This window comes from Diaporthe citri (assembly GCF_014595645.1).
Source record: "Diaporthe citri strain NFHF-8-4 chromosome Unknown scaffold_15, whole genome shotgun sequence".
Lineage (NCBI taxonomy): Eukaryota > Fungi > Ascomycota > Sordariomycetes > Diaporthales > Diaporthaceae > Diaporthe > Diaporthe citri.
This window is the reverse complement of record NW_025064860.1, coordinates 478,099-504,082: the sequence shown is the minus strand read 5'-3', so window position 1 is coordinate 504,082 and position 25,984 is coordinate 478,099. Positions and strand designations below refer to the sequence as shown.

At 56.5% G+C, this 25,984-nt stretch overlaps 8 protein-coding genes across 8 annotated transcripts; 3 read left to right on the top strand and 5 right to left on the bottom strand.

The window, feature by feature from the left end:
- Positions 1–1,004: 1,004 nt before the first annotated feature.
- INS49_005217 (uncharacterized protein) lies at positions 1,005–1,553 on the bottom strand (the record flags this gene model as incomplete). Its single annotated transcript, XM_043166003.1, has 1 exon — positions 1,005–1,553. One exon carries the CDS (start codon positions 1,551–1,553, stop codon positions 1,005–1,007), a length of 549 nt encoding a protein of 182 aa, XP_043017480.1.
- Positions 1,554–4,346: 2,793 nt separating this feature from the next.
- INS49_005216 (uncharacterized protein) lies at positions 4,347–5,595 on the bottom strand (the record flags this gene model as incomplete). The annotated part of the gene is made up of 5 exons (XM_043166002.1): positions 4,347–4,369; positions 4,420–4,815; positions 4,874–5,223; positions 5,327–5,429; positions 5,544–5,595. 5 exons carry the CDS (start codon positions 5,593–5,595, stop codon positions 4,347–4,349), a joined length of 924 nt encoding a protein of 307 aa, XP_043017479.1.
- A 1,237-nt stretch (positions 5,596–6,832) lies between these two features.
- INS49_005215 (uncharacterized protein) lies at positions 6,833–9,541 on the bottom strand (the record flags this gene model as incomplete). Its single annotated transcript, XM_043166001.1, has 3 exons — positions 6,833–7,080; positions 7,137–9,246; positions 9,374–9,541. The coding sequence occupies 3 exons, from the start codon at positions 9,539–9,541 to the stop codon at positions 6,833–6,835; spliced, it is 2,526 nt and encodes an 841-aa protein (XP_043017478.1).
- A 2,401-nt stretch (positions 9,542–11,942) lies between these two features.
- On the top strand, positions 11,943–12,822 carry INS49_005214 (uncharacterized protein; the record flags this gene model as incomplete). The annotated part of the gene is made up of 2 exons (XM_043166000.1): positions 11,943–12,414; positions 12,512–12,822. 2 exons carry the CDS (start codon positions 11,943–11,945, stop codon positions 12,820–12,822), a joined length of 783 nt encoding a protein of 260 aa, XP_043017477.1.
- Positions 12,823–12,929: 107 nt separating this feature from the next.
- INS49_005213 (uncharacterized protein) lies at positions 12,930–13,574 on the bottom strand (the record flags this gene model as incomplete). The annotated part of the gene is made up of 2 exons (XM_043165999.1): positions 12,930–13,333; positions 13,406–13,574. 2 exons carry the CDS (start codon positions 13,572–13,574, stop codon positions 12,930–12,932), a joined length of 573 nt encoding a protein of 190 aa, XP_043017476.1.
- Positions 13,575–14,649: 1,075 nt separating this feature from the next.
- Positions 14,650–15,831, top strand: INS49_005212 (uncharacterized protein; the record flags this gene model as incomplete). Its single annotated transcript, XM_043165998.1, has 1 exon — positions 14,650–15,831. The coding sequence occupies one exon, from the start codon at positions 14,650–14,652 to the stop codon at positions 15,829–15,831; it is 1,182 nt and encodes a 393-aa protein (XP_043017475.1).
- A 647-nt stretch (positions 15,832–16,478) lies between these two features.
- On the bottom strand, positions 16,479–19,361 carry INS49_005211 (uncharacterized protein; the record flags this gene model as incomplete). The annotated part of the gene is made up of 3 exons (XM_043165997.1): positions 16,479–17,995; positions 18,053–18,861; positions 18,934–19,361. 3 exons carry the CDS (start codon positions 19,359–19,361, stop codon positions 16,479–16,481), a joined length of 2,754 nt encoding a protein of 917 aa, XP_043017474.1.
- Positions 19,362–23,167: 3,806 nt separating this feature from the next.
- INS49_005210 (uncharacterized protein) lies at positions 23,168–25,103 on the top strand (the record flags this gene model as incomplete). The annotated part of the gene is made up of 4 exons (XM_043165996.1): positions 23,168–23,499; positions 23,560–23,678; positions 23,735–24,373; positions 24,436–25,103. 4 exons carry the CDS (start codon positions 23,168–23,170, stop codon positions 25,101–25,103), a joined length of 1,758 nt encoding a protein of 585 aa, XP_043017473.1.
- Positions 25,104–25,984: the final 881 nt, after the last annotated feature.

Here is a 25,984-nt window from a genome sequence, read left to right as displayed (position 1 = left end):
TGTCCCGCTGAAAATACCGGTGTTTTGCAACAATCTCGGCCCGGAAAACGGTGCAGGCGCTAGAGTCGGGCGCCTTGGGTTGCTGGGCCCAGGAGGTGGTGGCGGCACATTTGGCCGGTCATCTCGAGGATCATTTGCCGTCTGCCGGCCAGGCTTCCGGGCGGGAGGTGGCGGGGGTGGTTGGTTGTTCATCGAATATACATTCGAAAAGCCAACCCCTTTCTTGGGGCCCTTGGCTGGTGGCATTGTGATGGCGGGTGCTCTTGGTGAGCCGGAGGTTTTTCTACTACGAGTCTGTCAGGATCACGGCTGCAATGTTCTTCCAACACGCAGCAACTGTTGAAGGGCGAGGAGCGCTGTGGAATCGATCCTGCTCTCGCTGAGCGAAGCCCATCTACAATAGCACCGTGGTCTTGCATTGAGGTCTTCACATTTTATGACAAACTGCAACCGGGTGCGAAATGCTGTTTCCGGTCTCCGGGTGCTCGATACGACAAAGACGGGTCTGCACCCGTTATGCAAACAATTCAGCAGGTCGACTTGGAACAAAGCCATACCAATTCACTGGTACCGGAAGGAGGCATTTGCAGTTATGCAAATAAATATATTCAGAGTAAATGAGGGAGTGTCCGCACAATCTACTTATCAAGCCACCCGCCTAAGGCGGCATCAAAAAGACAAAACGAATAGCCATATTGTGAATTATCAAAACTCTACTCTACAACACAACTACCTCCGACACTTTGCCTGGCTTCCCGTGTCCGTTATCAATGCAAGTGCAAGAGGAGAGGGAAAAGGAGGTTCCAAAGCGCAGAAGCGCAGACACAGGACTCCTAATATGCTAAAAACGCCAGTCCCACCCAAGAACTCCAGGACCTTTTCTTCAAGTGGCAAGTCACCACTTCACATACCAAAAGGAAAACCCTCTCAGCCCAGCTGAGGATCATGCACACTATCTCAGAGAGCTCAACATAGTGTTCAGCCTCATGCAGATCCCGCCCACCTCAGGCGCCGCCGCGCTTGAGTCCCTGCTGCTGCTCCCTAGCGTTCCTGTTGACCCCGATGGTGAGAGCGCTCGACACCCTCGCGGCGAGTTCGTCAACTTCATCGTCACCATACTCACCGCCCACCTTCCAGGTACCGTGCGTAGGGATCTCTCCATAGACGAGCGGCTCCCCGGTTACGACACTGACATTGGGAACGTCCTCCCCGTAGCCGAGCCAGGCTAGGGCATGATGCATCAGCATTTCAGCCTGTGTACGTCTCCGCCTGCGGCCGTTGCTCTGGTACGGCGCGGGTTGCTGCTGCTGGGGGTTGACGATGTCCGGGTACGTCGTGTATCGCCGGGGCCGGCCGCCGGGCTGGAGAGGTTGATCGTGCTCGTCCTGGGTGTCCCCTCCGTAGTTGTTAGAGGTGGCATTTCCAGTCGAGTCGACGCCGGTGCGTTGGGCCTTGGAGGAGTCTGGTGGCGTGAGAAGTTGCTGCTGCTGCTGCGGACTCTTCACGTCCTTGGTGTTGGGAGAGCCCTGGGACTGTCTTGATGGTTGGCTCATGGCTGCTGGGACTGGCTGCTGGGACTGGCTGATGGGACTGGCTGATGGGATTGGTGTTTTTGATGCTAAGTCACAACAACCATCGGTGAACGCATCACGAGCAACATATTATACATTTTCGGGGACCTCCATGCACTTGGTTGACATCCCGGACAGCCAGATCTCTAAAAGGGCTCGCGACAAGAAACAATGCGTGCATACACGGCAACGACAGCAGTGTAACAAGGCCGTCTTTATGATTCTAGGACCTCATCTCAATGGCCTTCTTATACAACAAAACCGCTTTGTGTTGTAACAGAGCTATTGTACTCATTCCTACAGTTACAATAAGGGAGTGTAAGTGAGCCTCGGCAGTAATAGGTGTCTAGTTGTTGACCTTAGGGAGCTATTCCAACATCAACCGGTGCGCACCTGGCACATTCTTTTCTTTTCCATCTGAGGTGAGCGTATCCCGACTAGAAACCAAGGTATCAGCAAGCAGACCGTAAACCAAGTAGCGGATGCTTTCCCGGTTCTGCGCAAAGTCAAGTTGGACGAGCGCGCCCACCGGAATGGCAGTCCCCTGCACCCTACTGTGAGGCGTTGGATCAAACTTAATTCCAAAACGCTTATGAGGAATGAGAAATGATAATTATGTTTGACTGTGAACAAGTAAAAAAATTAAGTTGATAGAACAGAAATACCACGAGATTTGGAAACTAAGATGACTACTCAAATTTACTAACGTGGGTCATTTTTATTTACCCTGGCATATCATTTCCTGTCTGCTCCACTGATTGAGCACATAAAATCAAGTTAAAGGGCTTGTGCCATTGAGCAAAGTGGAATATCAAGCCTGGTATTTCTTAATCGTAAGACCATGCCTGCTATCAATCATCAGGACGGTAGCCAGCAGTGTAGAAAGCCTTCTGTGTAGATAATTGTATTGATCCCCGGGCCACTCGGGTTTTCTAAGTGGCCTGTTTCAAGATTTATGACTGCTGGTGTGATTTATTTGAAAAGATAGAAAAACGAGGTAGCAACCCGAACAATGAAACAAAGGCAGGCCCAACGGGACTGAGAGCGATATGATACTGCAGCTCAGAAGAAGCAGCCGCATGCTCTTGATAGAAATCCTCCTACCTTGATAGCGATGAAGATAACATGATTCATATCTTTCCGTGTGCCCAGAGCCTCATGTTGGTTGACAACTTGTAGAGCACAGACATCTTGACATTGCAGTCGTTCTGGACGAGGCGCAGCCTCTAAGTCGAGGAAGCCCTGCAGAAGAACTTGGAACACTCGAACAGAAAAGAACAAAACATATGAAAACATGGCAGATACTCTCTCGCAGACGTCATTTGAGCCTAGTCGTGGTATCATGGCTTGGACGCTATAGACGCCGTCGACCATGTGCTTGCACCTTGATGATCACGCCCTAAGGCTTCTAGGCACTGTGCCTACCTGGGTACCAGAGCGCATCGGTATAGCGTCAATCAGATATCCCATAGCCGTGCTTGGTTAGTTGCCTTGCTGTCGTGCAAGTTTGTGTAGCCATGATAATCCAGGCATGGGAAAAGAAGGGGGGTGGGGGAGGTGGGTTTCCAGCTGCGCACCTGTGCAAGGCAATCTCAGTCTTGACGCCACTCTGGAGAAGTAATTGCGCCGAAACATGCAGCTGTGTTTCAGTCGGCTACCGAGCCCTTTGCTTTGTTCCACTGTTCGCATACAAGATTCCGTTGCATCCTGCAACTCTTGTGATTAGATGCGGAAGGCTGATCTGGGCTTAACGCCACATTCCAGCAGGATCCGGTGCGCCCCGAGGGGATTTACCTGGACTGGACAGAAACGGATTATCAGCTACAAGAGCATTCACTCGGCACTTGGGGGTTACCTTTGTTTGTCCTGTGATGCCTCTGTTGCTCGTCTGCCCTGCCGCCCAGAAACAAACAAAGCGCTCACATTCCGTTGAGACAAGACGAGAGCTTTGTCTGCAAACAGGCGACAGGGGGCGAGTCTAAGGAGCTCAGGAAATGCCGTAGTTGCTGCGTGTACTGAACGCGGCAGCGCAGAATCGTGTAACGCTTTCAAGTTGGCACATTTTGCGTGAAGCGGCTGGGCGAGAGCGGGTACGACAAGGCAAGTTGGACGGACATGTTGACTGAGTCGTGGCATATTTTGTTGCACCTTCAGAAAATTTTCTTGTTGTTCAGGTTGTCATTCAATCGTGAGTTGGCAGGCACAGTGGTTGTTAGGAGAGTTCTGCTGAGCTCCGAGTCAAGTTTGGCGCTATCTGTTGACGACGTCCCTCTCCCAGTATTTTCGAAGGATGTTGTTACCCGTTTCAAGCCGTACCGAATCCGTTCAGAGGCTGTGATGGGGGAATGACGTGGATTGATATTCGTACAGGTGCAGGTGAAGAAAACGTTGGTGAAGTCTGGTGCGATGATGTGCAAGGCCCGTATGTCCCTGATCTGCTCCGTATACAGACGACTGCTGAAAAACCCCACATTCGCGTCGCTTCCGAATGAATGATTGAGACCAGCATGTTGGCCGTTCCGGTCTCGACGCAAATCCCCGGTAATTAAATCGCAACTCATTGCAATAAACGCAGAAGGCCCAGGTGCAGAGTGCCTAACTAGTGCTGTGCCGTGCAAAACTCCTCGGTGGCAAATTGTTCTTTTGATATCCGACCCACTCCCTTTCCCATGAACGAAGAAAATGAACAAGGCGTGCAGACCCCACAGGACCACAGCAGGCGGCTCGACCTACCAAGTACGCAACAACGTGGCGCTATGCCAGCTGGAAAGTTGCTCAGCGCGCAGGGCGGTCGGCACCTAAAGAGTTCAGTCACGACCATAGCGGGGCAAGGAATATTCACGCGTACCCTCGCCGTAGCCGCCGGGCGCGGGCGCATCGCGAGGAGGAGCACGGTCGAATCGCGGGCCTCCTCCACCGCCGCCGTAGCGGTCGTCGCGTCCCGAAGAGGCGTAGCGGTCGATTCTTCCGCCACCGCCCTCAAAGTCTCGGTCTCGACGGTCGTAGCCTCCACGATCATCGCCGCGGTAGCCACGGTCGTAGCCCCCACGGTCGTCGCGGTATCCCCGGTCGTATCCGCCGCGGTCATCGCGGTAACCACGGTCATAGCCTCCACGGTCGTCGCGGTCGCGGTAGCCGCGGTAGCCACGGTCATCGTAACGACCTCCGCGGCCGCCACCGTATCCGCGCCTGTCGTCTCCGTATCGGTCTCCTCCGAAACGGCCTCGAGGCGGGCCGCCACCCTCTAGTGTGGTGTGAGCAAAAGAAAACAATGGTGCCAGTGGACAAGGGACTGAACATACCGCGCTTGGGGGGACCGAAGTACTTGCCAGGAGTAGGCGTGCGAGGACGGGAGCGACGGGCCTTCTCAATAGAAAGGGTGCGTCCCTCGAGCTCCTTGCCCTGCAGGCCGTCCCTGGCAGCATCGGCCTCATCGGAAGTCATGAAGTTGACAAAACCGAAGCCGCGGGACTCCTTGGTGTGAGGGTCGCGCATGATCTGGCACTTCTCGACATTGCCGTACTTGGAAAAGAGTCGGGTGACTTCATCCTCGCTCAGCTTGGGGTGGATGCCGGTGACAAACAGGTTGGAGCCAGAGTTGACGGCACCCTCGCCGTCCCTGGAACCACCACCGTCGTCCTTGACTGGGCCGCTGCAACAGAAGTGTGTTAGAAGTTTGTGGCCTGTGTGCGAGTGAATGTGGCAGTCGGGGAATTTGTTCGTGAATTGAAAGCAGTTGTCGTGGGTTGTCTTACCGGTCGCCACCAGGCGAAGCGGAACGGCGACGAGCGCTATCGTGGCCGTTGTCGCTTCGGGGAGAGGCGCTGCGGTTGTCACGCTCATAGCGAGGACCCTCGTCTGTAGAGGTAGGAGTCAGCATTTGGTACCCCGATGTTGAATGTGGGAGCGCGGCTGGCGCAGCGCGTCGCGGATGGGGCAAAAACAAAACTTGGAAAAACTTGGAAAACTAACCCTCGAAACGATCACCGCCAGGGTTCTCATAATCCATCGCAGTAGTCGCCATGGTGATCAGCGGGTTGATGAGGTTGTGGGATGGTGTGTCGATGAAAGATTTTGGAGTTGTGCAAGGCTGCCAGACAGGACAGGACGTAAGCAGGCCAGAGGCGAGGGAAAGAAGGCGGTAGTGGAGTAGGATGGACTGGCTTGAGTCACTAGGGGGTGTTTCGGCAGACAAGGGCGCCTCTCTGGGTGAAAGGCGTCGAGTGGCAGGCCGGTGGATAAAGGAGTGCAAATACAAGTGAATGCACTGCGTGGACTCTGCAAATGGAAGTCCAGAGGTTGGGCTGGGAATGGATGTTGATGAAGGAAGCTGAAAAAAATGGGCCACGCACGAGGAAAGGGAGAACTTGAAAGCAGCTGGAATCCGGCAGGATGACTAATCAGCAAGGGGGTGGGGGCCGTCGTAGGTACCGTACCGTACGGGACGAGGCACACGCATCAGTCGCGTGGGCGCTGTTCCGCTTCACAGCTCTGAGGGGTCCCAAACGGAGAATGAGAACCGGCTAGTACGCAATGTACACTGCCTGCAAGGTGACCTCTCATCCGGTCAATCGTAGGATACGATGTTCTTCACCATGTTCTTCTGTGAGGTAGCCCCTTGCACCAATCACCTTGAGCAAAACCTCCGCGTCTCGATGATGGGCTTCGGATTCCGGAAGCCTGTAAGCCGACCGGGCGACAGGCATGCAGGCTTGCCCACTTTGCTGCAGGCCAGTGGATCGGCCTGCAGCCTCACCAGACCGATTAGGCTGGACGCCTGACTACGTACATGCAGATATGCAGTCATGGTGCACGGTACCATGAAGGGCCCCCTTCGTTGAACACTGATACCAGGACAGATGAGCCTCTCTCCCCACACTCAGGCTGGATCCCCTCCAGCCTCTCCAGCCGGCACAGACTGCGGGAGATCCCGATACAGCATCTCCTGCATGCCCAGGCCTCCCTACGTACACACATATATCAAGGTGCTCGTGGGGATCCATTTTGTGACGTACGTGCTTTTGGTCTGTCTACCTTAGGTATGACGTTTCTTGTCATTCGCAATCTGGTTTGTCCCCCTTCTCCATCACGAGCGTACTGCATTGCAGCAAACACCCACCCACCGATCTTGTACGCTAAGATGGTTGGGAAAGGTCCCTTGTTCCTCACTCATGGCTAGATATCCTATTCATATCCATGTTCATATACATGCAATCAACTCTATCCGCCGTTGTTACGGCCGAGCGTCTCCACATGCGTCCTTACAATTCCATTTCTGCGGTCTGGCCCAGTCCGAATAGCCTGTCCTCCTCGAGAAGAGCCATCACGTCTAGCTGCTTGGGCTGCGCGGCATCGAGGAAGCTCAGTGCCTCGGTTGCTTTGCCACCACAGGCCCGCTCCAGGGCGAGGAAGGCAAAGTGACCACCTACGACAGGCCTGGCTTTGAATTCGAGACCACCTGGGTATCCCCCTTCTCCCTCGGTCTCGTAGAGATCAGTAAACGGCTTGTCTATTCCGCCAAATTAGTATATGATCACTTCCTGTTCATCCATGGGTAAAACCTACCTGTCACTGTCTCGTTCAGCCACTTCGCTACAAGCGTCAGGATCTCCGTCCGTGTCGACCTGCTCGTAACTGCCGCTGCAAAGAACTCCCAATCACTCTTCGTGTACAAATGGCGGCTGTCCAGCGGTAGGCCGTACTGCTGCATCACATTATGGTACCAGTCGCTCGCCAGCTGGTAGACGTAGTCCGGAATGAAGGTAGTGGACTTCTCGTCCGAGACGGGCACCTGCTCGTCGGGCTGGGACAACCGCCACTTCGCCGATGAGGACTGCGGTGCCTGCGCGAAGATGCTGGGGTCCTCAGGGAGGTGGAAGCAGAGAAGAGAATCGGCGAACAAGTTGTAGATGGTCGTCCACGAGCCATACCATTCGTACGACAGCTTGGGGAATTGCTTGTCCCTGGAGAGAGCGAGCTCCTGCCACTTGTCGATGTAGTCATCCGCAATCTCGCGGTAGTACTTGGCATCCTTGGTCTCGCCCAGGATGCTTGAGATCTCGCTCATGGCTCGGATGCCAATGATGCCCTTGAGCGCCAGGTTGCTCTGCAGCCGGAGCCAGCCTGCGAAGTCGTCTGTGGACAGTTGGTTCTTGGGCTCCAAGGCCTCTTCGATGAGGTAGACAGTCCATTGCTTCCACAGTTTGTACGACTTCTGAACCCACTTCTGGGCTTGTTTGAGGTCATTAGTCTCTACGTCTTCGCCATAACCCCATGCGCGGTCCATGCCATATTCATCGACAATCGAGGTTCCCTTGACCTTTGCCATACTGACGGTGCCCGCGGATGCAACGCTCAAGAACGCCGGCTGAGTGTCGTACTTGTACGCGTTGACCAAGGCCAGTCCCATAATCAGCATGTTGCCGCACTCCTCCAAAGGCATGTATTCGTCGTTACCATCGCCATGCCCAGTGGCGTTTGGGAAGTGGTAGCCAAGATCATGCATGCTGTACTTGTTGGGGTACTGGCCGCTTCCCATGTGCTCCAAAAGGGGCTCCAGTAGGTAGGCCAGCCACCTGGGGTTGGTGTACAGGAAGAAGGGGAACGCAGGGAAGATGACATCCACGGTCTGGAAGTTGCCATTCGATGAGATCTCCTTGAGGAACAAGATTGGGTTGTCCGGAGTGCCCGAGAATTGGGTAGCGCCGAGGACCTGACGTGCAGACAGGGCGGCAATGTCTCGGTAGTCAGACGAGCCTGACGCATAGGCATCAATATCGAGCTGCCGTGAGTAGTTGCCGGCCAAGTCACTCGCAGTGTCAAAATCGGTGTAGTGGTATCCGACCATTTCCTCCGCGGTGGGGAAGTAGGTGGCCCAAAATGGGCGCATGAAGGTCAGTCCCCTGGCAGAAGCAAATTGGACCACTGGATCCTGGGCCAGAGCGAAGGTGAACCTCACGCTGTCGCTCTTCGAGCCAGCCTGGTGTTGCGAGTCTCGGCGGCCTGCCTTTGACGACGAACCCAGCTTGAAAGACTTGGAAAACGCAAAAACGGGTTCCTCGTCCATAATCCTGCGGAATTTATCATCATTTGCGTTCCTGAGCTCGCCTCTAGCGGAGAAGTGCTTGCGCAAGATGGCCGAGACACCACTCTCGTGGTGCACGTCTTCGGGCGCGGAAAAGAACAGTGTCCCCCACTCGGCCCGGTCATCGAACTCGGTAAGAAGCTGCTGGGTGCGGCGATTGACTTTCCATGTCTTGATGCCGGCAGGGGATTTTGTCTCGGCAGCAACCTCGGTCTGCTGGAGCCTCCATTCAATGTCGTTGTCCCTGTTCCCTGTGACCCATTCCCCGTTCAGGTCGATGTACAAGTTTACATCGAAGGACCCTTCGGCGTAGACGGTCAAATACGCAGCTGGCAGTGACTGTCTCAGAGTGGACGTGGGAGTGATTGGAGAGAGGAAGGACAAGGTGAGCTTGAGCGGTTCGTCCTTGCCTTTGGGGCCGGCAATCAGGTAGGTGAGGTTGGTAGTCGAGGCATCGAAAGTGGCGCCGAGATACTCGGGGAAGGTCACGTTGTAGTCAGGGCCAGAGCCTCCGAGCGAGTCCTGGGGTCGCCCGAGGAGTGGATAGACGTCGCCCGAGTCCGGCACTGCGGCCAGCACGGAAAAGCCGACCTGACGGGTCCAACGTCAGCATGGTGCACAACAATCAGGTCTGTCTGGCCGAGACTGGGCACCGCCAGGCTCTCTAATCTTCACATTGAAGCTACGTTGCCAAGAAGTCGACTCTCGTTGAACTCACCGTGCGCCCAGTCCAGAAGATGGGCCATTGTTCCCAGGGCGCATGGCGCGAAGGGACCCACGTGCTGAGGTACGGGTTCCGGACCACCAGCGGCAGAATCGGGGGCGTAAGAGTCGAGGCGCTCGCGAGAGCAGCCGCCGCGGCCTGGCTTAACAGGCTCAAGCGCATGGTGGAAAAATACCCAGAAAAATGAGGGAAGGGAGCCTTGTCAAGGGTCAAAGGAAGCAAGCAAAACCACGTGGACGACCACGAACAAGAGCAGAGGGCAGGCCGACCAAACCAGTCTCGGACGAGCCCGCGTCGTAGCAGAAGGGGCGGAGAGAAGGGTAGAGGCTGGCCACAAGTGTGCGGTCAGGAGGCAGAGTGTGGTCAGCAACGTGAGATGACCGAGGCCATTCGGGTTGAGAGACAAGAGGACGAGGCAGAGATGGGTGGAGAGCTCGGAGCAGGTGAGCGTGGCTGTTTCAAGCCCGGCGAAGGAAAAATGTATCTGGCGGGCCCCTGAATCGATCTCGAGTCCAAGCTGAGGCCTTGGTCACGTCAGCCGTGCTTGCCTGTGCTTTGCTCTGCTGCACACGACCGGAGACGCAGCCCACGTCCACAGACAGGCAGTGGCAGCAGGACGGGCTGGCGGGCTGGGCGGGTGGACCGACTCCCTATGACGTGTGACCTCCTGCGCCTGGGAGGTCAGAAGGGACCCCAGCCGAAGTGGGTTCCTTCCCACGACCCCGGTCGTTTCACCACTTGATCTTCCTCTGTGCCCAGGTGCCTCGACCAAAAGCCCTCGACATCGTCAAGCCGCGACTCGGTTGTGCCCTCCACGTCCCCCCAAATTGCCAGGCCACCACGCGGACCTCGGCAGGCGGGATGCACGCTTGTAAGCTTTTGGGCCAGCTGTGACCTGGTCATGCGCCTTCCTAGGGCTTGAGTTACGTCAAGGCCGGCCCAAAGGCGACCAAAACGGCAGCCCGGGGAGAAAGCGCATTGGACGACGCCGTTTGTCCAGGCACAGAATGCGACCCCTCCATCTTGTCCTGGTCTGGTCGGTCTGGTCCAGCAAACTGGGACGCCAACGCTGAGACCAGCTGGTCCCGAACGCGGACACCCGGCACTGGTGGTGCCGCCAGCCAAGACCGCCGTTTTCGAGTCAGCTGTGGGGATCCTATAAGGCAATGCCGCCCCTCCCCGCTGGCGACCAGCGGCCCTTCTCTGCCTTGGTGGGGGAAGCCTGAAATCTGGGGAAGCACAAGTAGCAGCCCCTCTGAATCGTCACCTGTCCCGCGAGTTGACTGAGCGCCAGAGATCACGGCCGCGCGAAGCATTGAGACATCCACACCACGCGAATATGCGCGTGTCCTCCGAATCGGTTGTTTTTCTCGCACTGACACGGGTCCTGGCCGCCCATTGGCATGCTTCGATGCCTGCAGTAGTGAGCCAGCACCTGAGTCAAAAGAAATCGGCCGCGCATCCGGCTTGACTGACTGGTGGACCGCAAGACAATGTTGCAAGGCATATTGAGTGCAAGTATAGTCCTGCAATCTTTGGGAAGGTGGCATGTTCTGCGAAGACACAGCTCTTATATTGCATCTATTCCCAACAGACTACCAGAGAACAATATGGGTGACCAGAGCCCGAGCCCCAATAAAACGCACTGGTGTGGAACCCATCTTCATCAGATGCGTCCGTATGCGTCCGCTTCGCGCAATAAGTAAATGCGTCGTAGGCTGACATGGTGGGTATCCATTTCATGGATCTCTAATAATGTGCCTGAGCCAGAAGCCAAATTGATCTCTTCCCCATGGTCTCTTTACAGACTAGATAAGTGGCGCAATAGTTCCACGGCATTTCTGAGGCCGTCCTGAAATGACGCCGCCAGAAACGGCTCCGAGGCTTGAGACCAGTACTCTTTAAGCTAGCATCGTCTCCGCACACACGCCCTCACACATGTTCAATTGGCCGTTCTTGTGCATTGGGCGAGTAGTTCATCTCATCAGTCTGTTGCTTCTAGCACGTGTCTCCGGCAGTAGCCGAGCAACCACGACTGCTATCTCTCGATTGCCCAGACTATGAACCATCGAAATGGTCTAGTACCCGCTCGTCGAGGTACGCCTGAAGGCCGCCGTGGGACGACTCCACATGGCAGACCTGGCCGTGTTATCTCAATATCAGCCGACGGGATAATTAGTCCTCGATGTCCCCGCCAAAAGTCCCGACGAGAATGTCGACATTCCCAGCACCCCGCCCGATCATGCGTGCAAACTGGCTGATCTGCGAAGCGATCGCGCTACGTAGCCTCGCCTCGGGGGCTCGGTAGACCTACATCCCGCCGATGCTTTTTGCCGGCCCAGATGCTCCGTTGCGTTTGTTCAGGCTCCGCCCCGCCCACCGGGCGACTACTTGGGAGAGACGCATTAGGACGGGCAAGGCTGCCCTTTTGACGGCTAGCAGAACGTATAAATACCTCCTTGGAGCCCCGAGCTGAATCCCATGGCGACATGAAAGCCAGGGAGTGCTCAACTCCACACCTCGAACACTTCTTCAAAGCCCTCCTGTGTTTCAATTATACCTGATGACCCAAAACGGCGCCGTGCCTGGCCTCACTCTCGATGGCAAGGTCTTTGCCATCACAGGCGGGGCTTCCGGAATAGGGCTGGCTACAGCAAAGAGTCTCGCTCGAAAGGGCGCAATGGTCTGCTTGGGCGATGTGGACCAAGCCGCACTAGACAGCGCAGGCTCCTTCTTCGCTTCTCAGAAGCGCAGCTTCAAAACGTCAATACTGGATGTCTCGAAGCGGTCCGACGTCGAGTCGTGGATCGGAAGTATCGTATCGGAGTTTGGACGGCTAGACGGGGCTGCTAATGTCGCCGGGATTATTGGAAAGGGCCACGGAAGGGATGCTGTAACGGACCTAGATGACGGCGAGTGGGACCGGATCATTGCTGTAAACCTGACCGGGATGATGTACTGCTTAAGGGCCGAACTGAACAAAGTGGTCGACGGGGGTACCATTGTAAATGTTGCTTCCATTCACGGGACGAAGGGTATGCCTTTCCTGATTCCTATTCTCCCTAATCTCATATCTCTCATGGACTCACATCGACACACGTCCACCTGCTCACGCTTTCACCTCCGCCTCAGGGTTCGCGCGTCATGCCGCATATGATGCCAGCAAGCACGGGGTGATAGGGTTGACGAAGGCCGCTGCCCAGGAGAATGGCCCCCGCGAGGTCCGAGTGAATGCCGTCGCTCCGGGATCGATATACACACCTCTCATGCAGAAACATTGGGATCTGAGTGGCAGGCCCGCAGACGCACCTTTCGACGAACCAAGTGCTTTCCAACGACACGGAACGGCGGAGGAGGTAGCAAACGTCATTGTCTTCCTCCTTGGTCCAGAGAGTACGTTTGTGAGCGGCAGTGTATACGCAGTGGACGGAGCTTGGACGTAGGATAACGACGGAAGAGTTGAAATTGCGGTTGCCTGGCTCGATGCAGTGAAGGAGCCAGAACGGACCAAACCATCCAGGGTCGGGCGATATCAGAGGACACAAATACCTCACCAGACATCCTCGGGATTGACCTCATGCTGCATACCGTCCTCCCTCACATGCTCTCCCTTGGCATCCCTCTTGCAGGACTTGCGCATGTCATATGCATCCTCGCTGTCCAGGGTTGGGTCCTCGGTGTTGTCACCGTAGTAATCCTTAACGACGCGGTAGACGCTGTAGCCCATGCTCTTGTAGAATGCGATGGCCTTGTGGTTTGAGGCGCGCACGAACAGGTCGACGAACCAGGCGTTGTTGTCGTCGGCAACTGCCTCGAGCTGCTCACTGAGCAGCTTCCCTATGCCCAGCCGGCGTGCCTCTGGGGCCACCGTCAGGGCGGTGATGTGTGCGTGCCACGGCAGGTAGTTCTCAGAGCCCTGGTAGTAGGCTGGGGAGGACTCAAGCTTGCCCATGACTGTGAGAATTGTCAGCGGTACGGTCTTGCAGGCCTGGTGGGACGAGACGCGGGAGAAGCAGGATAGCTCACGGTAGCCGATGATGTTGCCATCCTGGTCCTCTGCGACCTGGAAGAGTGAGGGCCATTTGGCGTAGTACTGCAGGTAGAAGCCGAGCTCATATGTCTCGGTAAAGGGGTCGAGATTGCACTTTGAGAACTTGTTCACATCGTCGGGTCTGAAACGACGGAAATTTGCCATGGTGAATTGATCTCGGCCCTGTCACCCCCGACTCGCTTGGTTCACGGACGTGTGCTCATCAGCTGGGGAATTGCTGGTGTCGAGCGTTCCGTCCCAGTCGCGATCTGTGCTCCAGGGCGTCTCTGCAATGTCTCTTCCAGTGTCAACAGGTGAGAGAACGCGGCCCTGGGACCCTGAGTGAGACAATAATGGGTGAATGGCGTGTTCCTCCCGTCATTCCACGTTGATTGTCAGGGCCAAAAATTGTGCTGGCATCCAAGGGGGTGGTCCGATACCATCACATGTCTACCGCGGCCGCTATCAGCTCGGGAGGGTTTCCGTCACCCCCAGCTGCTAGTGCTCAGGTAGCCCCGATCGGCCCCTACCCCTGTCGAGCGTTTTGACGATTCCAACGCGCTTTTGATTACGGTACCTGGGTACATGTGCACTCGCGCTGGGCTGCCATGTGTGCATCAAGCACTGCCGGTGACGAGACAGACAGACACTCAAAGAGAAGGGCAGACTCGCAACTCCATTTCGTTCCCCGTCTTCCGAACAACGTAGGCCGCCGGCATTGTTCTACAACCGACCCCGTCGATGCCTGCTCGGGCCCATGCCGTCACAACAAAGCAACCTGTCTGCTTGTTCATGCCTTGCTAGGCCAGAAGCCCACCCGAGCGAATAAACGACCGCAGAGTGTTTGTTGTGCTCCGCTGTCTATAACAAATTCTGTTATAGCTACAGCGACTCTCGGTTTCTGGGCTGACTGACTCTTTTGTCGCCCGTGTTTGCTCTTTGACGACGCAAGGGCCCGTGTCTCTCCTTTATCCTCTGCCATCAGAACGTCTCGCTCCTGCGGACAAGCCACGACAACACCGTCGATTCGCATTCGACATCCACCCAGTGCCCCATACCCTGCACTCTGTGCCCCTGTCAGCGGTGCCGAACCACCACCCCAGGGGCTTCAACGAACACTTCACCACACGCTGCTCTGCGGGGCCCAAAACCACGAGACGGGGCTCCCACGAGCCAGCGATCCTCGGCGGTCAATCATACAACCTTCCTCCTCCACGCAACCTACAGAATAACCGACAAAATGGCGTCTCCCACCACGCCTCGATTCTCCCACTCCCGCGAGAGCTCGGGCTTCGACTTCTCCCACTCACCCCACGAGAGGCGCCAGTCCCGCAGTTCGCTTGCGGGCCCCGACCCCGGCACCCCACTACGGAGTAGCTTCAACCAAGGCGAGGGCGACGGCATGTTCAACACCAGCGGCATGGGTCTCGCCGACACCGACGGCGGCAACGGACTGGGCAACCTCGCAGACGAGCTGGCAGATGCTCTGTCGGACGGCGAGGATGACTACTACGACCCGAACGGAGCACCCGGCATCAGCGTGGACACAGGCGACGAGGACAGCGGGGACCAAAGCGACGCACAGAGACAAGATGGGATACGAGACAGCGGGGTAGACGTTGGGAGCCCGGACGGCCGCAAGAGCAAGCACATGAGCCTGACGCTCCCACCGGCGATGAACGGCCGTGGCCACCGCAGGAAGCCAAGTGATTACGACGGCAGCGAGTATGGCTCTGAGTCAGACCTTGAGTCTCCGGGCATGTCGGCCACGCTTGTCGCCAGGATGGACGCCGTCGAGTCGCTCGCCCGGCGAGGGACAGAGAATAACGGAGGACACACAGACGGAGTATTCAAAAGGGTGACGGACGGTCTGCGGGATCTCGCTCCGCAGTCTACCGTCGAGAGCAACACCACGAGGCTCATAACCGCACACTCGGCCCTCACGTCACACCTCACGCACCAGACCCGCCAGCTACAGAACCTCACCTTCCCGCTGCTCAACCCACTCGCCATACCACCCGATTCCGAGACGATAGACTCGCTCCTACCGGAGCTCACCACATTACAGGAGATGATGCCGAGGCCGTCACAAGCTGCCTTTTCGAGCATCATGGGCCTGCAGAACCTGACCAACGACCTGGTACAGACTCTGTCGTATCTATCCGACACTCTGCACATGTCACGACAGACATCGACCACTGCGACAAGGAGGCTGAAAAGTGCGAAAGAGCTGGTGGCTGAACTGAAGAGGGACGAGGAGCTGAGGGAAGAGGGCGAGACGTGGCTGGCCAAGGGCAACTGGGGCGAGAGGCTGGAAAAGAGGGAATGCGCGAGCGTGTGCGGCGACATTGTGGGCGGGTTCGAAGAAGTGTGTGACAGCTGGAGGACGAGACTGGCCCAGACGGAGACTTCCCCTGCCTAATTACACAGAGCCCAGGGGCTGATCTGTTAAAAAGTAGCCGAGCTCGTTATCGCGGAGGGCTACAACACAACACAATCTTGCATTGGGACTTATTTAGACTGAAACCCCCCGAGAGACGCTCCGGACGGCCCGGACATGCGTCTCTACACTTGTAAATTTTCCTTTGTATCCTGGCATAATAAGTGACGATGATACCTGCGGAGAGGTATAGGCGGCACGAGGCGTTCGGGAAGACAAGACAGACGGGGAGACATCCGAACCGTTGGTTTTAACACTAGACTGTATGGAGTGGTGACAGAATATTGAAAAGACTGACTGTCGTCGGGATTCTACCAATCTTGCCAGCGGAAGAGTATGTGATATCATTGTGTTAACATGTTTTTCATTAAAAGGTCGCTCATTGAGGACCAAGGTGATCGCGAAACGAAAGACTGTCCAGGCCGTACGTAGGTCAACGAAGACCATTCAAGGTATAATCTCTCCACCAAATATCCAACCCTCCAGGACCGAACTCACTTGTTCTCTTTTGCTCTGTGCAGCCTTCATTATCCTTCGCAGTCCATACAGTATCCATGGTTCCTTGAGTCGCAGCCGCTCCCTTCCACAAGTTACTTCCTCCAGAAGCCGACGCTAATCACCTCCCCTCCTCAATCATCAATCTTGAGAGTGAACGGCGAGCTGCTCCGGCTCCGGCTGTAGGCAACCTTCCGCAGCTCCTCCACCCTGCCCCTCCAGGACCCAGACCCGGAGGTAGGCGTCTCCTTCACCCTGATAGTCTCCCTGTCCCCGTCCCTCGAGTCGGACCACTTCCTATCCCAGGTGTCCGCGGCCGCCGCGGCCCTCTCCCGTCGCCTCGTCTCCTCATACATGTGCCTGACGTGCTGCCTCAGGTCCTCGTCCTGCGGGAGGCTGTTCATAGCGGCGAAGTCGTTGAGCGACATGGTATCCAGCGCGAGCAGGCTGTCGTGGTTCTTGCGCCTGTCACCCCTGGCCCGCGGCCCACTGACGGTCGGCGCGTCCCTGCGCAGGCGGCTCCCGCCGTTGCCGCCGTCTGCGTCCTCGTCGACGACGACGACCATCCACACGCCGACCGACCCGTTGGACCCGATCAGCGGGGTGCAGTGGATCCAGCGCGGCCGGCCCTCCTTGCCTCCGTTCTCGAGGCTGCTGCTGCCGCTGCTGCTGTCGCTCCGCACCCCGCCCGAGATCCACCGCACCTTGGCCGTCACCCCCTGGCCCAGCGCGAAGGCCTGCTCGAGCTCCTCGTGGATGCGCTTCGAGCCGCCGATCCTGCCCATCAGGTGGCTCTGCAGGATCCCGGGAACGCGCAGGGACGGCGACGCGAACAAGATCTTGAGAGAGGGGTACGGCCGCACGACGAGGAAGTGCTCGTAGATTGTGGGCACCCGTGGGCCGTGGAGGGTCGTGGGGACCGCGGGAACCGGGGCGACCGGAGCGGCCGTTAGGGGCGGGGAGGTGGCTCGCGGGGAGATGGTGATGTTTCCCGTGAAATCGTGAACCTCCGAGTTGTTCTGCCGCCGGGGCGTGCCGGGTGGCGAGCTCTCATTGTCGTGGATTATGACACGGCCCTTGGCCCAGTTCGAGGTCGACTCGTGCTGGATCTGTTCTTGTTGGGACCTGTGCATCCGCCCACCGTAACGACGGACGCTCTCGAGTTCCTGGCGGTTGAATATCTCGCACAGAAGCCGGAAATGGTCCTTCTCACCCAATTCAGCATCTCTAGCCAAAGGAACACCAAGAGGAGTGGCCGCGTCCACATCGGTGCCACTGTCTACTCTGGAAGCTGCATCGCCGTCGTTGTCTTGGGTTCCGGCCCCATGCTTTCCCTCCTCATCCTTGTCAACCAGCCTTCGCAGGGACTCCAGCCCAGAGCAGTCTTTCGCCAGCCCTGAGACATCCACCTGGGCCCCTAGGAAGTATCGCACGATACCTGTGGAGTCCATCAAGGGCGCACACATAAGAAGGTTCATGAAAGGCGAGCCATCCCGTCTGTAGTTCAGGAATGTCTCGTAATGCTGCTTTCCCTGATCAAGCTTCTCACGGATCCGCTGGACGGCGAAGGGGTTCGTTTTGGGGCCTTGGAGGAAGCGACAGTTCCTTCCAATGACATAGTCAAGGCCATATTGAGTCATGCGATGGAATTCTGTAGGCCCTTGTCAGCAAATGTTCAAGCGAGAACGACGAGGCAACAGCAACTCACCTTCCGAAGTAAAAACGATCGGGTTGTCGGGCCGCGACGGGTCAGTGATACAAAAGACCTCAGCAAGACCGTCGCTCATGTCATGCAAATGCGCCGGCAATGTACCAGTGATGCGTCTCCGCATCGACGTCTCAACAAATTCCGTCCAAACATGGGTGATATAAGCAGGGAGCTCGTCCCTCGCGAGCCTCTCGCAGGCTTCCTCCGCCTTCTGCAGCAAAGACTTGTTGGTCGTTGGTTCCAACTTGGAAGCAAAGTCGTATCCATCTAGCCTCAAAGTACCCGAAATCATGCTGTTGATCCACTCGAGCGCCCTTATTGCCTTCAACGCTTCAAGATAGTAGCGTAGCAGAGGTATTGACTGGGGCCGGTAGATGCTGATGAAGTTCAGAAATCTTTGCAAAAAGACAGGATCACCAAAAATGATGCGCAGATGATCCACTGAGAAGAGAAGCTCCGATCGCCTTTCGAGATTGTAGACGGTGAGGTTCGTCGCCGGTATGACAAGGTCAAAACTGCCCGGCTCCACGTCCTCCTCGGCCAGCGGCTCAAGAGCATCGCACGCTTCGTCGGCGCCTCTTGTTTGCAGAGCAGGTAGGGGCGATGTGAAATCGGTGTGCAATGAGACTGAGGTTATGGACGGTTCGATGGTCGATCCATCTTGGGCGCTCCTCGGGTACGGGAAGGGCGACACAGCTGAGCCGATGGTGGACTCAGGGGCCGAGCGCGTCTCACGCACAGATTCGAGATACGAATCAGCCTCTGGTCTGATCGTTGATGCGGATGATGCCTCTGGAACATCGGGCAGGCTGCCTCATCGTCAGTTCTCCAGCTATTAACGAAAAGCCAATTCCCGCAAGGCAGGAAACTAGGCACCTTACCTCTTGTCGCCGCTAGACATGATTGCGTTGGGATTGATAGGGCTGAAGTGGTGACCATTGGCCACATCCGGCGTCGCGCCCGTGGTCAACATTCGCTCCAAGGTGCCCAGCGATGAGCTGCTGTGGTCGGCGCTGACGCGCTTCACGTGAGACCTTCGAAGGGGTATATCCGGAATCTCCGCGCCTTCACCCCCGTCATTGGACTCGGTTCCTCGAGAAGCAATAGAGACCGTCACTGGATTGGGGCTGGGGGTGCGCTGGGGCTCCTTCTCGGTATTTTTTACGCTGGGGGAAGCATTGCGGTTGGAATTTTCCACGATCTCAATGTGTTTCCGTCGGCCTATGGCAGGCACGTGGAGGGCACGAGCAAAGGAAGCCCGGCGCAACCCTTTGAACTCAGTCTTGTCGCTGCTCCTGAAGTCCGTCATTTGAGGCGCCGCCGCGTGGGAGAGGAAAGAGTATTCCGATGAAAGTGGACGAGCGTAATAGAACTGCAGAAATGGGTAGCGCCTATGCAGAAAGACAGAGGATGACAGCAACCGAAGCTGCCGTCCTGAGAATATTTATTCGCAGGAGCAGCAGGTATCAGAGCAACACCCCTCGCTTGCCCACTCGGGCAAGACGACCCTGAGGTCCATGCTCTCGAGACGACGTCAATCTAACTGTCCTAGAGTGGAGTTGTACTGCAACTTGACCCAAAACACTTTCCTCCGCATGTAACAGGGCAATGGCCAGGCCACCGTGAGACAGGGAGCAACTCGACAAGCCAACCCGGTAGCCCATCAGACGAGCGCTCATCGGACGGTGGCGTTGAACCCTGGCTGACGGGCCTGGACTTGCAGATATGTATATGGCAAGGAACCTTCCGCGAGTCAAGGCCATAGCGCGCATCCAACGCCACGGTTGTGCAGGCTCGCCCATCGGAACCTGCGTGTGGAAGAGGAGGAGCAGGTACCCGGAGATCGCAAGACAGTTTGTGACTGTGTGCCTCACAGCAAATAAGGTTACACGCCAGTGTACCTGCCCACGGGCTGCCCTCCCAATTCTCGCCGGCATATAGCGCTCTCGAGGACCGGGGGCGGATGATGATAGCAGTAGCTTCCCCGGGGCCCGCAACTCTGCTGAAGTCAACAAGCCACAAAATCTCCGTCCGAGCTGCGGAGTGGGACTCCGGGGGATGGCATTCAAGGATGAGGAACTAGGGTAGCCCATGAACACGCACCGATCGTGAACAACATCGTTCATCGCGCCTTCAGCTGTCAGCCCACCGGCCGTTCATGGCAACCAACAAGAGTGTCTGGTCACTTCGTGGGCTATTGTCTGCAAAGGAAACACTTGCTGTGGACGATGAGCGATGGAAGGAGGGCGCCATGGTCTACCTAACTGCTTCTGCTGGAGGGGCTCAACGGGCACCGGTCCGTTTGGCAGTAGTGCGCTTGTGCTCGGACACATTCCCATTTGCTATTGGGACCTGAAGTGTGTGTGGGTGAGGTCGGGCGTTGACGTTGCGGGGCGGGGTCTTGATAGGAAGGGGGAGGAGGTTGCAGTGATGGCACCCCAATAGCAAGGCAACGTGGTCCGCCCCCTGAGTGTGTCGTATTTCCCTGCTATGTATGGCCCTTGACGAAACCGGTGCACATCTCTGAGGAGCCGTGAGGACGATCAGCCGGAGCCACGTTCACAGCATCTCAGATCCAGTTCTCAAATCTCCGGGGAAGAAGCATCGGGAAAGCATCAACTGGGTCGTTTCCGGCTGCCCATGCAGGCATGTTGGAGACCCACGGTCCGGGCGAACTATCAAGAGTGCAGCCCGGATTGGATTGCATTAGCCTGGCTGCCATGGGGCTTCCCGCAAGAGCCTACCTAGTCGCCTCGCCAAATAGTCGGAGCCGGAGCTGTGAACATGAACTATGCCATGTGAAAGCTGAGGACAATAGCTGGGCACAGACGTTGGCAGCATTGTGATTTGGCAGGAGGTTTCCGTGCGGCAAAGGGAACCGTCGGCGAGCAGAGCCTATAGTGTCGCAACCGAGGCAAATGAAAGTGAATGCTGCAATGGAACTCGAGTCCTGAAATCCAAATCCAAAGCTTACGGATTTCGCTCCATCATATCAAGTACCCACAAGCCGAGTGGTCTCTCGTTAAAATGAACAGGTGGATTACTGTACGGCGTAAAGCCAAGCACATGGTTGCCATCCGTGCAACCATGGGAATCCCACATTGGACTTCGTGATAAGATGAGTGCTGGAGTCAGGACTGGCGGCAGTACCAGCAACAGGATAGTAGCATAGCAAGGCAATGTATGGACTGCATCAACCATTGGTATTTGCCAATCGCGCAGCGTCAGAAAATGGTGCGAACAGACAAAGCACCGCGATGTTGCCAAGGCGGTGCTGGAGTCAGCATTCCACAGCTGCTGAAGCGTTGTTGTTGCTGACTCCATGTGCAAACTGACTGACAGGCCAAGTGCAACGCGAATCGGCGCGTGTGTGGGAGTGAATTGGCTGATGTGGTGCAACGTCTGCAGGCCGTTGGAGCGAACCTGTTTACTGCAAGGGTCTCTCGGAAGCGCATGAGGCCAGGGGCACGCGCCGGCTGGAGAGTCGGGGTAAGCCAGTCCGGAGCCCTGATTGGTGTCTGGTGTACGTGCGCCAGATTGGTGGTGTTGATGCCGGGTTGAGGTGAATGCGACCAGTGGGGACGCGTTAAGTGGCTGGCTACCCGTTTGCAATTGCTGCGAATTGCAAAGCACTGCCGCTCCCTGCCAGGTTCGAAAACAAACAATGCCTCTCGTTCCTCATACATACTGCATGCAGTCCTGCAGATGTGCAGGCCTCGCTTGATTATCCCCACCAAAGCCGAGCAAGCATTAGACGCGACAGGACAATAACAATGGCCCCATCGTGAGGCCTCTTTGGACGTCAAAACTCGCGATCTCGTGTTGAGAGCAAAACAAAGTTGCTGCTCCAGGAGCCGCTGCCGCTGTGTCTGTGCTTGGCTGAGAGCCTTCTGAAGCGGTTTCCGATCCAGTCGTCAAGGAGGGACGGCGAACAACATCGTCCGGGCGGCATAACGACCCAGGACAGGACGACAACAGATGGCCTTCGCGAGAGGAGCAGTTCGCGTTCACCATCAAACAGAGTTTGAGCAAGGGAGGCAGAAGGCAGGATGGCGAGGTCTTGAGCCAGCCACCCGAGGCAAGCTCCGGACAGGTCCGTCCTGCCGTGCCAAAGTGGGCACTTCTGCAGAGGCATGAAGTTGCTGCAGCATTCAAATGTACAATGGGCATGTCAAGGTGCCAAACAGGCTGATGGTGCTCAATGCACTTGCCTTCGCTTGCATTCTATATAATTAATTGCTCATCTCCAGTTGTGATGTTTTCATGTTCAGTAATGCAGGGGTGCTGTTACTGGGAAGGGTGCAAGGTGAGAAGGTGAGAAGGGGGGGGGGGTGGTCGTGCTTTCTTGTTTCGCATCCGCTCAGGTCCAGTCAGAGGCCGGAGGGAGCGCCAAAACACAGAAATCGCGCTAGGCCGTTTCCAGACCCGCGTGGCTGCTGTGATTGGCGACTGTTGCTGTCTGGTTGCGCCGTCCGTCCTCCCGCTCACCTTAGCTGCTAGCCCGCACTGCCTAGAGTGGGAGCACGCCCGCCTCATCCAGACGGCAGCGGCTCCATCCCATTCCATACCCATTCTCAACTTCACATTGCGTCCCTCGTCACCACCCACGACGGCCACGAGCCCGCTCGCTCGCAACAGCCACGACCCCGCAGATCAATCAGCCCGTGACAATAGAAACAATCCTTGGCCTGAGTCTCCGTTCTGGCTTGCGCGATCGCATTGTTATCCATCCTGTTATACCCATCCGAGTCGACATTGCCATTCAACGACATGCCGTAGCCCCGACCTCGCTTCAAATCGTTGGCAGCCAGAAACTTCCCCGACTGGCTTTCCCGCTCTGAATACTTCGACCACTCCGGATATTTCGAGCCTTCCTTGCGACAAGCTTGAAAAGTGGCTCCGACCTGGTCGCTCATACCCAACGCACGCTCTTTCTCAAAGCTATCGGTGAACGAGGCAGGCGCAATACAACGCTGTCCACAAGAACACCCTCCATCGAATCCAGTGTTCGAGCACTTCTCCAAAAACTGGTCGTCACCTCGTTCAGGTCGCCCAAGAGGCCGACATTTATCCCGAACCACAGTCCTCGCGATCCTACGCCTTCTGCCTCCCGTCATGACGCTCGATCCAGATAGATTAAGAGGCATCGATCTGCCTGCGTCCAAAAGGGGCTGCTCAACTTCGAACAGCGCCATTCACAGTCCCGGCAGGATAGCAACACCCCCACCTCCCGCAGATCGCGCCCGCCTGGAGGTCAAGCACAACATCGATATCGGGGTTTCAAGGAACTCCAGATCAAATCCGAGGGAAAGCGATGTTGGGCGAGGAGGCTCGTTGGATGTTGAGGCTGTTGATGTAGAGCTGCGCCGACAGACAAGTCGCTCACAAAGGGAATCAACACCGGGCGGAAGTCCTTCCAGGAAACGGCAAAGGATAAATGGCGATAGGTAGCACGACCTCCCTTTACTTTCGTTCGAGAGCCGTTCGTAGCTGACAAGGCGCTGTAGATTCATTCCTACCCGAACTGGTCAAGACCTACAGGCCAGCTACAGTCTTCATGAGCCTGGCACCCCCACCACGGCGAGGCCCAAGCGGCCTTCTCATGGCGAGTTGAATTTTCAAAAGAGTGAGTTCTCCAAAATGAGCAACAGAGTCGGGATCCAGAACTGATGCGCCATGCAGCGGAGCAAGCAAACCGCACATACAACTCCCTGCTTCGTGCGGAGCTATTCGAGGGCTCAATACCGCACGCCACGCCGCCCATAATGTCTCCCGACCCTTCTCTGCCAGCATCAGCGCGTAATGCAACTTCGTATGACGGAGCGAGATCGCACACGCCCCCGGCAGCTCCAGCTCCGTCTCTGCCACCAACTATGACTCCATCTACGCCCCATAAAAATCTGTTTTCGTACATGTCACCGCGCAACCACAGCGGCGTTGCTGGTCACATGACACCCTCAAGGACGCCACAGAGTCGACATGGCCCTAACATGGACACCAGAGCCGAGATTTACAGCTTGTCGCCCGTTAGGTTTGGGAGCCAGCAAATGTTATTGAGCCCAAGGCGGCAACCTAGGGCTGTGAGTAAGGTGCCGTACAAGGTCTTGGACGCACCGGAGTTGGCAGATGACTTCTATCTGAATTTGGTTGACTGGGGCTCGGCGAATGTGCTGGGCGTTGGTTTGGGATCGAGTGTCTACATGTGGAACGCCCAGACAAGTCGGGTGAACAAGCTGTGCACCCTCGAAGATGACACAGTTACGAGCGTGTCTTGGATACAAAAAGGGACGCACATTGCCATCGGCACCCACAAGGGGTTTGGTGCAAATTTGGGATGCCGAGAAAACACGACGTCTGAGAACCATGACTGGCCATACTGGTAGAGTCGGTTCTGGCATGGAACTCGCACATCCTGACTTCAGGATCCCGCGACCGAATGATATACCATCGCGACGTCAGAAGACCAGACCAGTGGGTCCGGAAACTGGTCGGCCACAAGCAAGAGGTGTGCGGTCTGAAATGGAACGCCGATGACGGGCAACTCGCATCAGGTGGTAACGACAACAAGCTGATGGTCTGGGAAGGCCTCAACGAGACACCGCTGTGGAAATTTTCGGACCACACAGCTGCAGTCAAGGCGATAGCCTGGTCCCCGCACCAAAGGGGTCTACTTGCGTCGGGAGGTGGCACGGCGGACAGACGGATAATATTCCACGACACCCTCAAGGGAAGTGTCATCAACGAGGTCGACACAGGCAGTCAGGTCTGTAACATTGCCTGGTCCAAGAACTCTAACGAGATCGTCTCAACGCATGGGTACAGCCAGAACCAGATCGTGGTGTGGAAATACCCGTCCATGACGCAGGTCGTAAGCCTCACAGGCCACACGTACCGAGTCCTGTACCTCGCTATGAGTCCGGATGGGCGTACGGTCGTCACGGGCGCGGGTGACGAGACCCTGCGCTTTTGGAACGTGTTTGGGAGGAAGCCTGGAGCCAGGGAGGAGAGTGACGGGGCAGGGCGTCTTTCAGACTGGGGCATAATTCGTTGAAGGACCTGAAGGCTGCCTCCTCTAGCATTCTGACATACTGACATCCGTTCCCGTGTATAACGAGACCTCCATCCTAGCAAGGCGTTGTTTCCAGTTTTGTCGTGGGCGGCGAACTCTCATTCGCTCTCCAATACTCAGGGAATAGGACACCAGTGGCGTTTGTGGCATATCGAGGGTAAAGCACGGTATGGTGCTTGGTTTTTTCTGGCTCTGCCTATTCATTTGCGAGGCGTTGGACAGGATCTGGGGCATTTTCTCTCCAATCATCACCGCAGCTGCTGTATCTTGGCTGGCTGCTCCCTGGGTCGTCTTGGAAACTTCGAGGCGTCCGTGAGGGACTCAATTGTTTACATTGTACTCCTACATTTACTACCACCCTCCGTGCCTCTTCCATCTTCTTTTCTCGCTTGCTGGGGGGTTCGCGGTGCGGAGGCCGACCCAAAACTAAGCACGGAAGCCGCAGCAGGCAACATCAACATTATCGCATTGTTACCGGTGTCTATTTTGGTCGAATAGGCGGGCGGCGAGGGTGTTTCTTCCCAGGGAAGGCGAACGGGCGCGGGGCGCGCAGGAAGAGCCAGGATATGAATTGACGCGGTTAGGTCTGGACGGTCTGGAGTTTGGAATCTTTTTGGGCCCGGGGGCGGGGCACCTTTTTGGGCTGCTTGCTGTACCCAGCAACGCGGCGGGAGACCGCATCGCGACCCTCAAGCCTCCTCCCGCTTAGTATTCCCATGCCGAGTGGCCCAGGGAGGGGTGATCCCCTTCCGGCGTTCTGCCTGAGGCTGCTCGAGGGGGAGGATCTAGACTTATTCGTTCAGGGTTGATCGAGGCCGGCTTGGTTGGTTGCACGAGGTATGATGATTATGAATAGAGGCAGC